The following is a 13,785-nucleotide window of genomic DNA, read 5'->3' as shown; positions in this document are numbered from 1 at the left end:
TCTCTCTTCTTTTTACATTTCTTGTCTGTGCAGAATATATACAAAAATATGCAACAGAGGAAGTACTGGAAGAGCAGGAGAACCCTTCATCATCGAGTGAAAGTTCCATGAGTGATTTTTCAGAAGATGAAACAGAAGGGATGGAGCTATAGCCCCAGCCCCCTCCCTCTTCCCTTTTATTCCTACCCCCCCCCCCCCCTTGTCTCTTGCAATCTTAGCCCCCATTTTGTACAGTAATCCCTTAGAATTGAAATGTTTTTAAAGAAGGAATATGGAAATGTTGGTTTTATTCCTGTTTCCAGACCTTGTTTACATTGCTAAGACTTTGTTTGACATCTAGCACAAAAAATGTTCTTCTTAAATGGTTGCAGTACTCATTGTCGTGGGTCTCCAGAGGCTTCAAATCGTACGATTATTATTGGACTGTAGCATTCATTATGCCCAGTGATGCATCGTGTAACTGCGCCATTATCAAGCATGCTTTCAGGAAAGAGAGAAAGTCGTACGAGGATCATTTCTGATTTGGTGCTAAAGCTCTTCGTTGTGACGTGGTATCGGTAGACAGCTATAAGCTTTTGCTTCAAACAACCTTGATGTCCAAAGTCTGGTGAAGAAAGATGGGGATAGGGTACCTGGCAGTGTGAAAGGGGCATCTCACTTCATATGATCATCTACAGTATACATACAGAAACACTGCACCTCAACCTTCGATGCACCACGTTCTCGGAGTTATTCACATAACTAAACTTCTGAAGACTATCTCCATGTTCACTTGTACAAGAAAAACCAGTGCAGCATCTTGAAGTGGCTTGCACCAAGACGATTGGTTAACAATGTAACAAACCAGGTGCAAGAATTTTACGACGTCCAGGTTTGAATGCAATACCACTACAACAAAGACGGCTTCATGAAGAAATTATTGCATGGTTCCATTTAAGAAAATGTAGAGAGAAAAAAAAAGGACAAAGAGTTTATTGATCTTTGACATGAATCATAAATTTCCCGGCAATGTAAACATGGTCAGTGTTTGACCTTCCTCGCCCTCTGTGCCAGTTCTCTGCTGTCAAATCTTTTTAAAGATCTATTTTTAAAATGTATCGATATGAATAGAGTATTTATTTGAAAGAAGCAGGATGGGAGTTTGTGACATATCTTCTTTTTTTTTTTTTTTGGTCTCCTGCAGATGTTATACAAAAGTCTGAAGTGTTGTGCCATGAATGTATCTTGTCAGGTGTAGTTATACTCAATCTATTCAACATATTTATCCTTTTTATCTTAAAATCTAATCTTTTTTTGATTAATTTTTCTACAACTTACAAGAGGATGCTTTGATTACCATGCATTAGCTGCACAGGGTGATTTCAGGCTTTTATTGCAGATTTTATTGAAACAATCTTTTTTTATTTTTATGTGTGATCATGAAGATGGTATACTTTCAATCCAAAAACTTGCGCTTGCATTAACTTTGCCAATGCTCCAGACCGGGCAAAGTTTCATTCCCCTGCAATAATTGAATTGCCTCGTTTATTTTCACTAAAACTATGTCATGAAAACATGTTAACAATTTGCAAAAGTTTCTGGTTTCTAAAATAGGTGAAATGAAGAAAAAATTTGATTTTATCATGGATGTTTATTTATCATTATTTGAAACCCTTCAATACAAATAAATTTTGGAAATAAATTAGAAATGAAGCAACAAACTACAAAACTATGAATACGGAAACTATTTAGTTTTTATCAAAAATGCCTTCAACTTTCAAAGAACAAAAGAAGCTCTTATTTAGCAATTCTTAGTAACAGGTATGGAATGTATTTCTATGGGAACAGTAAAGTATGACATTTCTGTAAGAAATTAAGTAAATTGATATCCTTCATTCAACAATATTATCCCAACCATGAGCTTGTGTGAAAGGGAGTTATTGAAAAAAAAGTATCCTAAGCGGTGAACACAAGTTATCCACTTCTATTTTATTCTTAAACATGTATTTTGATTTGTACACTTGTGAAGTGTTCTTAATATTTCTTATTTTTCAAGAGAATAACTTGTTATTGGTTTCAAAAGCTGCAGGTCTAACCAAATTGTACAGTTACCATCCTTTCTCGTTTTTTTTTTTGCTGCTGCGGTGTAAATTTTGTTGATTTTATATTCATGACGGTTGGAATGGTAAAGCAATGTATTTGATGGTTTCGTTTAATCTACGTGGCTCAAGAAGAAGAAGAACAATAACATCAACAACAAGAAAGACTTGAGCTGATGTTCAGATGTATTTTCACTCAAAAGAGAAAGTTGATGCTGTTCAGTGCAACTTTTCCCAACTTTGTGTGCAATTGCATGAGTGGGGTAACTGGGTCACACATATATGAGTCAACCATGCTTTTAGTTTGCAAAACAGCACATGAAACCAAATTTTATTTCATTTCCATGAAATGGTCACGTTTATTGATAGAGAAAAGTTCAACAAACTCAGCTGTGTATTTGGAATGAGTTTACCATGCAAGTTGATGTCAAAATAGAGCAATAGTTGTTACAGTGAGGTCATACATAATGTTTAAATGTCTTCGTTCAGTCTACATGTATGTGTCCAGCTAGTATGCATGTATTCACAACTTGCACATTGCACCAATAACACAGTCTAAGTTTTGCTAGTTATAATTGTATATGGTCAATACTTTCGCTCACACAAATAAGTGTAAAAAAGGGTTCCATAATGAAAGTCAATATTCAGGTTATTTTTTAAAAGGTAAAATTATTGATTTACACATACAGGAGAATAGTCACCTGAATGAATGAATATAGCAATATTTTTTAATACCAAAAGTTGTTTTTGTTTGGAAATACATGACTGAGCATACTACCAAATCAAACCCATTGCATTAATTCTTTAGCAGTTGTCTTCTCAAGACAACACAATCATCTTGTCATGAAACCAGTCTGATTTTTTACCCATATCCAAGGACTTTTGCTTTTTATCTTCTTTTTTATATGCTGTCTACATAAACATTTTGACATTGACATATGTCTTGTATGTGATTTTCATACAAAGTCACAAATCATCATCGTAAAGTACCACATGAATGTGCGTTTTTAATTTGAAAGCTGAGTAAATCCTATGAAAAAAACCAAATATCAAAAGTATATGGATTACTAACGAATGGCAGATTTCAGAGAAAGAATGTTGTTAGGGTCTTCAAAAAAAAATTGATATCAAAAGTCCTCAAAATTTTCTGTGGGTGGGATTATAACCATCACCCCAAAACTAAATTTTTTTTCTTGCTAAATCATTTCATGAAATATCTGTTATTCCATTTTGAAGGTTGAGATTTGTTGCATTCTTAGCTTGACTGAAAATGAAAATATAGAAAGACAGAAGAGCGACTCCGAGTGAGATTCATGAGAAAGATCATGGAAAGAAAACAAACATTTGTATTGTATAACCTGTTCCCCCCATGGCACAACCTATATGTAATCTCCCCCATCCCCGTATCCTAATCCATATTCTCCTTTTTTTCTATCTCATCTATGTCCATTATCTCTATTTGTATATGTTTACCTCTGTACATGCATATTATATTTAAACAAACATACGAAGAGAAGATTTTTGCTAGAACTATTTAATTACCGTAGTTAGAGTGTGCATGTAGATTAGATATTGAGATGTATTTCGTAGGAGGAGGCAGGTAGGTAGGTGGGTGATTGATGGACTGTGGAACATGCCAGTTTTTAAATGACAAGTATATATATATTGTATTCTTATTACCATCTGTATTGTGTATTGTGTGGGAGGAATGATTGATTCGTTCAATACGCATAATGGCATTTATGTAGAATTGTCTGTATTTTTTATGTAGGCAATGGAGAGGATTGTCTGATGCACATTTATGGGTTGTTTGGTCAGTTTTTTGTGAGGTTTCATTAAATGTGGTGAATAGATGCTGGTTCAGCAAAATCCTGCACCCCGTGTTTCCTAATATTGCCTAATACTTTGCAACGTTCTTGGATAAATCTTATCTCAATCTCGGTAGAGATGTCACCCAGATGTCTGTTTTGTTTTTATAATTTTAGTAGCATTTTAAAAAAATCATTTTTAAAAGAGAAGCATTTTCAAAGAACCTGAGTTTTTAATAACATAGAGATAAAAGCTCTAACCCAATTTTACATGTTCCGATATCAATCTTTTAACTGCTTGTACCCTGTGTAATGATCAAGGGTGATATTTATTGCCTTGGTATTAAGCAGTAAGGATCGTACCTAGGGGGTGTACATGTTTGAATATAGAATGCTATCCATCAAATTGAACTGTGTGCTTTAGGATTTTTAATAAGTTATTTATTTATTTCCATTTGTCTATCTGTGACTTCAGCATGTAACAAGTAGTAGAAGTACATGTATTACTAATCACTTTAATCTCAGTATATTTTTTTTATTTTTTAATTTTCAATTGAATAATAATCCTACCCCAAGAAGCTGGAAGATTCGATGGTAGAGCAGTGGTCTTGTTAGAAAGAGGTCCTGTGGCCGAAACCAAAATGGTGTATTATTGAGGCTTTAACCGAGACACATACATTCATTGGCTTAAAAGCTAAGAAATCAGCATTGAAAGTTTTATATGTAATTCTCTTTTTTTCTGAAGTCCTGTGATATACTGATGGCTAAATTCTCCAATTTCTTTATTGAATATTGTCTATGTGGCCTAATTTACATGGATTCTTAATCTGTTGTAGTGCTTCTTTTAATTTGTCTGTTTACAGATAGCATCATGCCACATGTAGTATAAAATTTTGAAAAGCCTCAATCCCATGTGCTGTTGTATCTTGTTAAACATTACCTGACCAGTATTGTTTATCCACTTAGATTCCATTTATTTGTCATTTGAACTGGTAATAACATCCCTATGTATTATGATACATGTACAATGTATATTGTGAATGGAAATGTTAGAACTGGCTGTACATATCAATTTGTACATTAGATAGAATGGGTATAGAATGAAGCACTGTCAATGTCGAAAAAGGCTCTGCATGGAACCCTTTGAGGTTATATGAAGAAAGGTAGAAAAAGAGAACCTGTGAATGTCAATCTTTCATATTTTAAAAGCAATTCTGGTGTCAATGTTGTGTTTATTTTGTGTATATGCTCTATTTCATGTCAAAAACTCACCACATACAAACATACACAGAGATGAAAAGTTTACACGTTTGATGGATGGATGTGATTGTAAGACATTAAAGGTTTATATGATATTAAAGATTGTGATGATGATAAAGAGAAAGGGAGAGAGAGAAGGGGGTGGAGAAAGAGAGAGACGGAGGGATGGGGAGAGAGAGAGAGAGAGAGAGAGGGGGGGATGGAGAGAGAGAGAGAGAGAGGCTTGTGATGATTTAAAACACAGGATTGATCAAGAATACTGTGATGATGGTAAAGAATATTGTAAGGATATGGATGGTGATGTTATGAATTGTGGTGATGCTGTGGCAATAACCTAGGTTCCTCCTTTGAGGGGGGGGGGGGGGGGGGGGGGAAGGGGCATTGACAATGACGATCTTCTGAGTGGATGAAAGGCAAATTAACAAGGCCATCAATTAAGGGGGTGTTGAAGGGGATCATATGGATGGTGATGTTATGAATTGTGGTGATGCTGTGGCAATAACCTAGGTTCCTCCTTTGAGGGGGGGGGGGGGGAGGGGCATTGACAATGACGATCTTCTGAGTGGATGAAAGGCAAATTAACAAGGCCATCAATTAAGGGGGTGTTGAAGGGGATCATAGTATTTTTCATATTCCTTTCTCCCTCCTTATTTCTTCTCTCTTTTTCTCTTTTTGTTGTCTCGCCCATCGAAGGATGAGGTTGTAGTATTTTCCTCATTTCATCTTTCTTTATTTCCCAATTTCATTTGTTACTTTGCAAACCCAATTTGGGAGGACATTGCCCTCTGACTTATGCCAGGCACTGCCATCCCTATATATGTGCCAGCGTATTGGCACTGGACACTGCAGTTATCACCGGTGACTCGCCCTAACTTCCCAGAATTTGGTATAGAACTCTCTTTGTTTTATCCTGCCTCCCAAGAAGGATGAAAACAACATCTTCTCTCTCTAACTCACACTTCTCAAAGTTCTTCATCGAAGCAACACGTCAAGTTGAGAATGTCACCTCTACCACCACAATTTGCTTCATGCACACCAGGAGCAAATCCATCTTCAATTCTAACCTCCTTCATATCATTTGGAGAATTCTCTTCCGTGCCTATCACCTCTTTTATGGCACATCAACTCTTTCTCTGCCGTCTTCAAAGGACGGGCAGTCTTGCAGTGCAGTGGAACGTTTAAATCACGACCCGACATGATTCTTGATTCTCCGCTGGGAGCTGCCATTTTCTTAGTTCCGTTAGCTCTTTTCACACACGAGCTCGAATCACTGTAGCTCGTCTGAACTTTCATCAACGAGTCCAACTCACTGCAACTCTGATGATTTCACTGCAAAGTCCGGCTCATCGATCCAGCATCGCTCTTCACGATCACCACAATTACCGGCTTTGATGTCTACATTTCAACCTGGGACTCCGACATCGAGCGACTCACTGCCTCGTCGTCGAGTGCCACATTTCTTCTCTTCTCTTCTCGCCCGAGCGCTACATTCATCATCATCACGAGCGTCGGCATCGACATCGCATTCTTCACGGCTCTTCAGCCACGTCAATGAAGTCGCGTTTCCATCATCAAGCCTCCGCACAATCATCGCGTGAGCCCCTTTCTTCGTTTCATCCGTCATCATCTTCATGGACTTTCGACGTCATTTCTACCATTGTCGTAAACTCTATTCATTGCATTTATTCAGGTTCGTTCTTACTCATTACATGACCATTTAAACTCCGTGCAATTAGTTTAAATGGTCATGTAATGAGTAAGAACGAACCTGAATAAATGCTATCCACGATCCTCATTTTTGTGATTCTCATTCTGAATCATTTATTTGCTTGCATGACTACACTTTGCAAGAGTTGTGTCTGCAAATCAGTACCCAATAAAATAACGAAAAGGGAATACTTTTTATCATGTATTTTATTGCCAGTGCAACCTTGTTTCCTCGTAGTCAAATCATAAAGAGAGTTATGTTGTGTGATCAATGAACACGCCTTTACAATTTCCATTCACATTACCTCACACACCCATATCTCCATAAGGTGGTATATGACTATGGGATCCATCGTCATTTGGCGTCCGTCACAAATCTTAAAGTTTAAATTACCTTTGCAACCCTCTATCCTATTGTGACTAAACTTGGGTACCAGACCCATTTGCTGGACCTCCACAGTTTGATGCTGTCAAGTGTCACATGCTTATGTAAAATTCATTTGAAGATTCTCTTGTGAAAATAACTTTGTACCTGTTAATCCCATTCCGGGATCCCATTGTGACCAAATTAGTTTTCAACCAATAAAGACTTATTTCCCAACACAATCATAGCAACTGTCAGAAAAAGGTAAGTTTGTATACCATATTGTTCATTGTTCAACCAAACTTGAGTCAGGGATGCTCTTTGGGAACATTCGTATAATGTGGTCACAGGTGGGCGAGACGGACACAATCCGGTGATTGCCTTCTATTTCTATTGCCTTCTATCTCCGCAACGCCCCTATAGCTATGCCGCTCAATATGGGTTAATATTAGTCATAAACTTGATATCAATGACTGACTGACTGAATGAATAAAGGAGATTTTGGTGATGGTAATAAGGTGAGATAATGAGGTGCTGATGGTGGTAACAAAAATATTACAATGTAGTAGAGAAGAGTGTAATGGTGGTGATATATATTGTGATGATGGTAAAGTAAATGTCCATGTTTAGGGCTGTGATAAAACTGATAATGGTAAAATGATGGTAACATGAGATTGTGATGATGGTAAAATGATAGAAACATGAGTTTTGGTGATGGCAAAGACTTCAATGTAAAAGGGTTGTGATGATGGTAAAATGATGGTAACATGAGATTGTGATGATAGTAAAATGATAGAAACATGAGTTTTGGTGATGGCAAAGACTTCAATGTAAAAGGGTTGTGATGATGGTAAAATGATGGTAACATGAGATTGTGATGATGGTAAAATGATAGAAACATGAGTTTTCGTGATGGCAAAGACTTCAATGTAAAAGGGTTGTGATGATGGTAAAATGATGGTAACATGACATTGTGATGATAGTAAAATTATAGAAACATGCGTTTTGGTGATGGCAAAGACTTCAATGTAAAAGGGTTGTGATGATGGTAAAATGATGGTAACATGACATTGTGATGATAGTAAAATTATAGAAACATGCGTTTTGGTGATGGCAAAGACTTCAATGTAAAAGGGTTGTGAGGATGATAAAATGATGGTAACATGACATTGTGATGATAGTAAAATGATAGAAACATGAATTGCGGAGGTTGCGGAGATGGCAAAAACTTCAGTGTAAAATGGTTGTGATGATGGTAAACAAATTGAGACGATGGTAAATGGACTGTGATGATGGCAAAAATCTGTTATGGGCACTCTATGTTGCGATTGGTACAGAAGAGTTTTAGCGCCATCTTTAGATCATGTTGCCTAAGTTTGGGTTATCTCTTCGGTGAATTTATCGGGGCATTGACATTTCCAATTTAATGTTTCTGGAATTTCTGGAGAAAACATATCCGAAATTAATTATGTCTTGCTTAAACGATATTTTCCTAATCGTTACCTCCTTTACCAATAATTGTCGATGCGAATATAATCATTCAGATCAATTTAGAATTGGGAACGCAGATGAGAAAATAACAAAATTATACAGTGTTCATAGTCCTAATCCTAAATACTTGTAACTTTTCAATGTCAGTTGCGCAGAATATTGTTTTCACAAAACAGCCTTCCATGAGACACATATTTTATACAATATAAGATTTTGTTGATAATGTAACTATTGATGATAATGAGGAAAAGAAAGAGGAAGTGTGGACAGAGAGGGAGAGAGAGAGAGAGAGAGATAGAGGGGATGAGTGAGAGGAGAAATGGTTTCAGGTGAATGTTAACTAAACTGTCGAGAAATATAATAAGTAAAGGCTATACACCCCCCCCCCCCTTTTTTTCTCCCTCTCTTTCTCTCTCTCTCTCTTTCTCCCCCCCCCCTCTCTCTCTCTCTCTCTCTCTCTCTCCGTCTCCCTCTCTGATCTCTCTGCTTTCTCTCTACCTTTCTCTCTCTGTGCTCTGTCTCTCTTTCTGCTCTGTCTCTTTTATTCTTTATAATATATATCTATCTCTCTCTCTCTCTCTCCTTCGCTCCCTCTTTCTTTCTATATCTCTCTTCCCCTTCTTCCCCCTCCCTCCCTCCCTCCCCCTCCCTCTCCCCTCCCACTCCCCCCCCCCCTCTCTCTCTCTCTCTCCCTTTCTCTCTCTCCTCACAATTTATACACTCTCTTAAACGTGCTATGATTGAAAGAACTATTATCGGCTCGGAAAATTTAATCTCTGCCGTGATATGACTCAACATTATTGGTTTTCAAGGAGCAATTGCGCCATCCAGTCATGATAAATGACATCAATTCCATTTGGGCAGAAAATTAAAATATTACCCCTGCTATTTTTTTCGTCACTCCTCTCTGTAAACTAACACTTCCATTAACACTATCGAGAGTCATTTTGAAATTAGAAATGTTGTTTCGATCGAATTTGAATAATGTACTGAAAATCTTTTTTTTAAATTAATCTGTAGAATGAAAGAACATGGGATTTTGTTGATGTTGTTTTGCTGGGGATGTTGAAGGTGGAGAATGCTCAATCCCGAAACTTTTCTGACAAGAAAACGTGCGCTGACATCCCCTGCAGAATTCCCAGCAGTCAGGGGCGCCGGGCGTAATTATTTTAAAGTGGGGCACCAACAAAAAGGGGCACTTTCTGGAAAAGGGGCACCAGCAAAGGGAAATCTCAAAGCGAATGGCCCAGTCGGGCCATGGTCATCATGAACAGCTTCGTCAACGAAGCTGTACAATTTTAGCCGTTGGCATATTACGTTATGAGGTAAGATTTGATTTTTTTTTCTTCCTATTTACATGATGCAAGATACTATTTCAGCAACATACTTTGGGGTTAGGTTTGATGGTCTGAATATTCATTTAAATCGTGTCACACCGGGCCATGCGTAGAGTTGCGTAGTGTTGCGTACCGACTTCGCCGAGCTTACGCTGCCCTACGCTGGCGTACGTAAAAATAAGCGGAGGGTCGCAAAGGGGTACGCGAGATGGACGCTTGGCATACTTCGGCGTAGACACTAGAAGCTGAAAGTACGCATTTTGTACGCAAGTCTACGCAACACTACGCTACACTACGCCAAGCCTACGCAATTGAACGCTTCCCTTCGCCAGTCCTACGAAGCAGTAAATGCTTGCGCACATAGTAAGCAACCGTACGCAACCGTAAGCAAACCTATACGCCAGGCCTACGTAAACGTACGCCTGAACCCTACGCTTGTTATACGCAATCGTACGCATAGGTACGCCAATCGCATACGCCATAGGTACGCGGTGCCTACGGCACTTATTTCAAAGGAAAAGGGCAATTATCAGACGGAAAATGGCACTCATTAGAAAGAAGAAGGGGCACAAGTCAAAATAATATGGGCAATTATCAGAGATTAAAAGGGGCACTTTTCTTATGTGAAAAGGGGCAATTTAGCGGTACTTGAAAAATCGGGGGCGTGGGGGGGGGGGGGGGGGGTGCCGCCGCACTTGCCAGCAGGATCCAAGCAAAACCCATCCTTTCTGGGGTACGCAAAGGCAAAGGTCTGACCCGAATTCATCGCTGGAGAACATCGCCTTGCCATTGTATGACCACAAATTCCTAATGATGTTGATACTTGTCATCGTTGATTGATGCAACATCTTATCTGTTATTTACTTTCAATAAACCAATATCCATAAGTACATGAAAATGCCTCTGTTCACAGGAATGATTAATAGGGAAAGACAAACAAACCAATAGAAAAAGAAATAAGCCAAGGATATATACTTTCTTGTTATAACATATTTAATGCATAACATTGACTTTATATGTGAACAATGAAATGAAGGAATACCAATTACTTTTTCGTCGAAAACGAAAATGGAATTAAACCCATTTAGTTTTTAGTCATAACTCATCAATAGCTTAAGGAGTACACATTTCAAGTTGTTCACTTACGTCATTTATTGTCAGAAATTTAAGTAAATTGGACTTTTGCCTGTACAAAAATAAATAAATACCAAAATCTTGCGTCATCAATTTTCTATTCAGTTTATTTTACTTTCACTATAACCTCCATGAACATCTTTTTTTTAGTTAATCTTTTGATATACATCATAATTATACCCTTTTACCTCAATTTTCATACAGAGCAACTATTATCTCCTTAACATACCTATTAAAAGTGCATCTCCAAATGAAGTATGAACTTCTTTTCTGTTTTTCGCTTTCGTATATAATATGTGCCAAGAAGTCCAAGGGTAGCTTAAATAAAGCTTCATCTTAGGATTTTTGTAAAAAATAAATCATGGCCTATCTATCTATTTATCTATCAGGCTATAGTTCATCCAGACGTTGGACAAAGCCCTCCTCATAACATTTCCATTCTCTTCTGTCTCCAGCTGTCCTAGTCCAAACTCCGTCTCAAATCATGGCCTGATGGCATTTTAAAATAATTTTAAGACCTGAAAGATTGAAAGATCAATTCTAGACATCATTAGGAGAAGATAATTCCAGATTATATGTCAGGAATGGGGGAGGGAATGGATAAAAAAGGCACAGAAGGTAATGATATATTAACTGGAATATTGAATATTGTGAGAGAGGTGGGTTTTTTTTTTTAATGGAGGCGATAGCGTCTCAAATGGAGTGATTCAACGAGCTGACTGGTAACACTTAGTACCACCATATACACTACTTCCCATAACATTAAAGTAAAAATGGAAAGCCTTGACCATCGATGCGTGGCAGACAGGGAACCTCCGTCAACTCTCTTCCACTTTCTCTTGTATTAAATTTAGAAGAAAAAATACCCTTAACTCACCTTTCTTACCACCGCTTTAATATACTTCCCTCCGTCTCAACTCGACCATGAAGTAGCTTTAAAGATGGAGATGGTGCACATTATGAGATGTAATCAAATCACGCCACCAGGCTTGGCAATGAGAGAACCACTGATTACATAATGAGGTTACAGTGTGAATTCTATCAATTGCCAAAAATAGAGGCGGATGACTGTGGGGGAAGGATTGAAGAGAAGGAGTTGGATAGAGGTGGTCTCTCAGTCGAATGGCTCAGCTCTGGCATTGGTAGTTTGCGTCTTGGTCTCAATTCGATTTCAGTTCTGTCTCCTGGATGTTGTCATGTCAAATGCGTCGTCTGTGGCTACATTCCTTTATCATCATAGGTTATACACATAATAATGATTGAAGTTTTAAGCAAGGATATCTCGATGTCGTAATGATAAAAGTATAACTTACATTTGTTATACTTTCAATTTCTATATTTTTGAGAAACCACATTGAGTTCCAAGTAGTCACAGTAATAATGTTTATTCATTTCTTATTGTGTTCCTTTGTTGGGAGTATAGGAAAACTTTCACATTAAATATACTGCTGTTAAGAAACAGAAAGGACACGAAAGTTTATAATTATAGTTGTGTCATACCGAAACGAGTTTGAACTCCTCGTATCATGCAGGAATCAAAGTATTGAAAGCACATCATATTGGTAAACCAAGAATGAATCTAATTTGAGTAATATTAACATATTTTTGTCCCTTACTTGAAAATAATATTTTTTCTTCTTCTATGCTTCTTTTTACTAATTCGCCCACATTCACGTATTTTCAGTTCCGTTTCTCTACGTGCTGTGGCTCACACTATCTTCTATCGATTTCAGGCTAAATCAGGATTATATTGATCGTTATGGGGTTTTCTTTTCTTTCCGATCATTTATGTAATACAATTATTATTCATGTCTCTTTTCACTTTTTATAAACCAATGTCTTCCCTCCTTTCCCGACTAATCATGTAGATTTTGTCCTCCTCATCATGTATTTTCAAAAAGAATATCAGTTGGTTTTGTATAGAGTCTATATATAGAGTTATAGATTTGAAAATAAAACCGCACTCAATATACCCATATATTATCCTTCATCTTTTCACCACCTCCCCCTCGTACCCCTCCGCTTTCTAAATGTACAGGCATAGCAATCCACATTTTTAGAGTCATACTAGAAATCACTTCGTTTTGGAGTGGAAATTCACGTTTAAACTAGTGGAATCCACTCTCATAAGAGTAATTTAAACCACATATTTGGAGCAGATTCAACTCCAAATCGAAGAGATTCCTGAATGAGACTCGCCATGACTGGATTTCCACTCCTATGCATTCTGTCACAGTTTTGTTTGGCAGAGGCCATCTTTCTCAATTCCTTCACAATGGATTGGATTGTGAGTATACTATACCTCCAGCTACTAATGCTTACCAAAAAATCCTACACCAGATATTTCAATACAATGATGTACCACGGTCAAAGCAAGGGCTTAATCAATTAGCAGACTATACTATTATTAGATTTCAGCAAACCACGATCATCACGTTAACGAGAGACACGTGACTGATTACATAATGAGGGGCACTCATTCTAATTATGTTGTCATACTTGATTTCAGCGGGTGAATGTTGAGGAAATAAATAATATCTTGGTATAAACGTTCCATAACATAGTGTGCTTTCCATTTTATTTTCTATAGATCCTCTCATTCCGGG

At 37.4% G+C, this 13,785-nt stretch overlaps 1 protein-coding gene and 1 non-coding gene across 2 annotated transcripts in view; one reads left to right on the top strand and one right to left on the bottom strand.

Annotated features, from left to right (window-relative positions):
* The window catches only part of LOC115918326 (ubiquitin-conjugating enzyme E2 H-like), a 33,044-nt gene extending 27,946 nt beyond the window's left edge, over positions 1-5,098 (top strand). The window contains exon 7 of the mRNA XM_030973581.1: positions 34-5,098. Within this exon, the coding sequence (XP_030829441.1) occupies positions 34-152 (119 nt within the window). The 3' untranslated portion in view covers positions 153-5,098. The remainder of the gene's footprint in view (positions 1-33) is intronic.
* A 7,062-nt stretch (positions 5,099-12,160) lies between these two features.
* On the bottom strand, positions 12,161-12,241 carry Mir182 (microRNA mir-182). Its single transcript, NR_036409.1, has one exon. It is a non-coding gene; the product is annotated as a microRNA mir-182 (primary transcript).
* Between the last annotated feature and the right edge of the window lie 1,544 nt (positions 12,242-13,785).

This window comes from Strongylocentrotus purpuratus, unplaced genomic scaffold (assembly GCF_000002235.5).
Source record: "Strongylocentrotus purpuratus isolate Spur 01 unplaced genomic scaffold, Spur_5.0 spur5_scaffold_6, whole genome shotgun sequence".
Lineage (NCBI taxonomy): Eukaryota > Metazoa > Echinodermata > Echinoidea > Camarodonta > Strongylocentrotidae > Strongylocentrotus > Strongylocentrotus purpuratus.
Note: the sequence above shows the minus strand (reverse complement) of the source record. Positions and strands in the feature narration are given on the sequence as shown.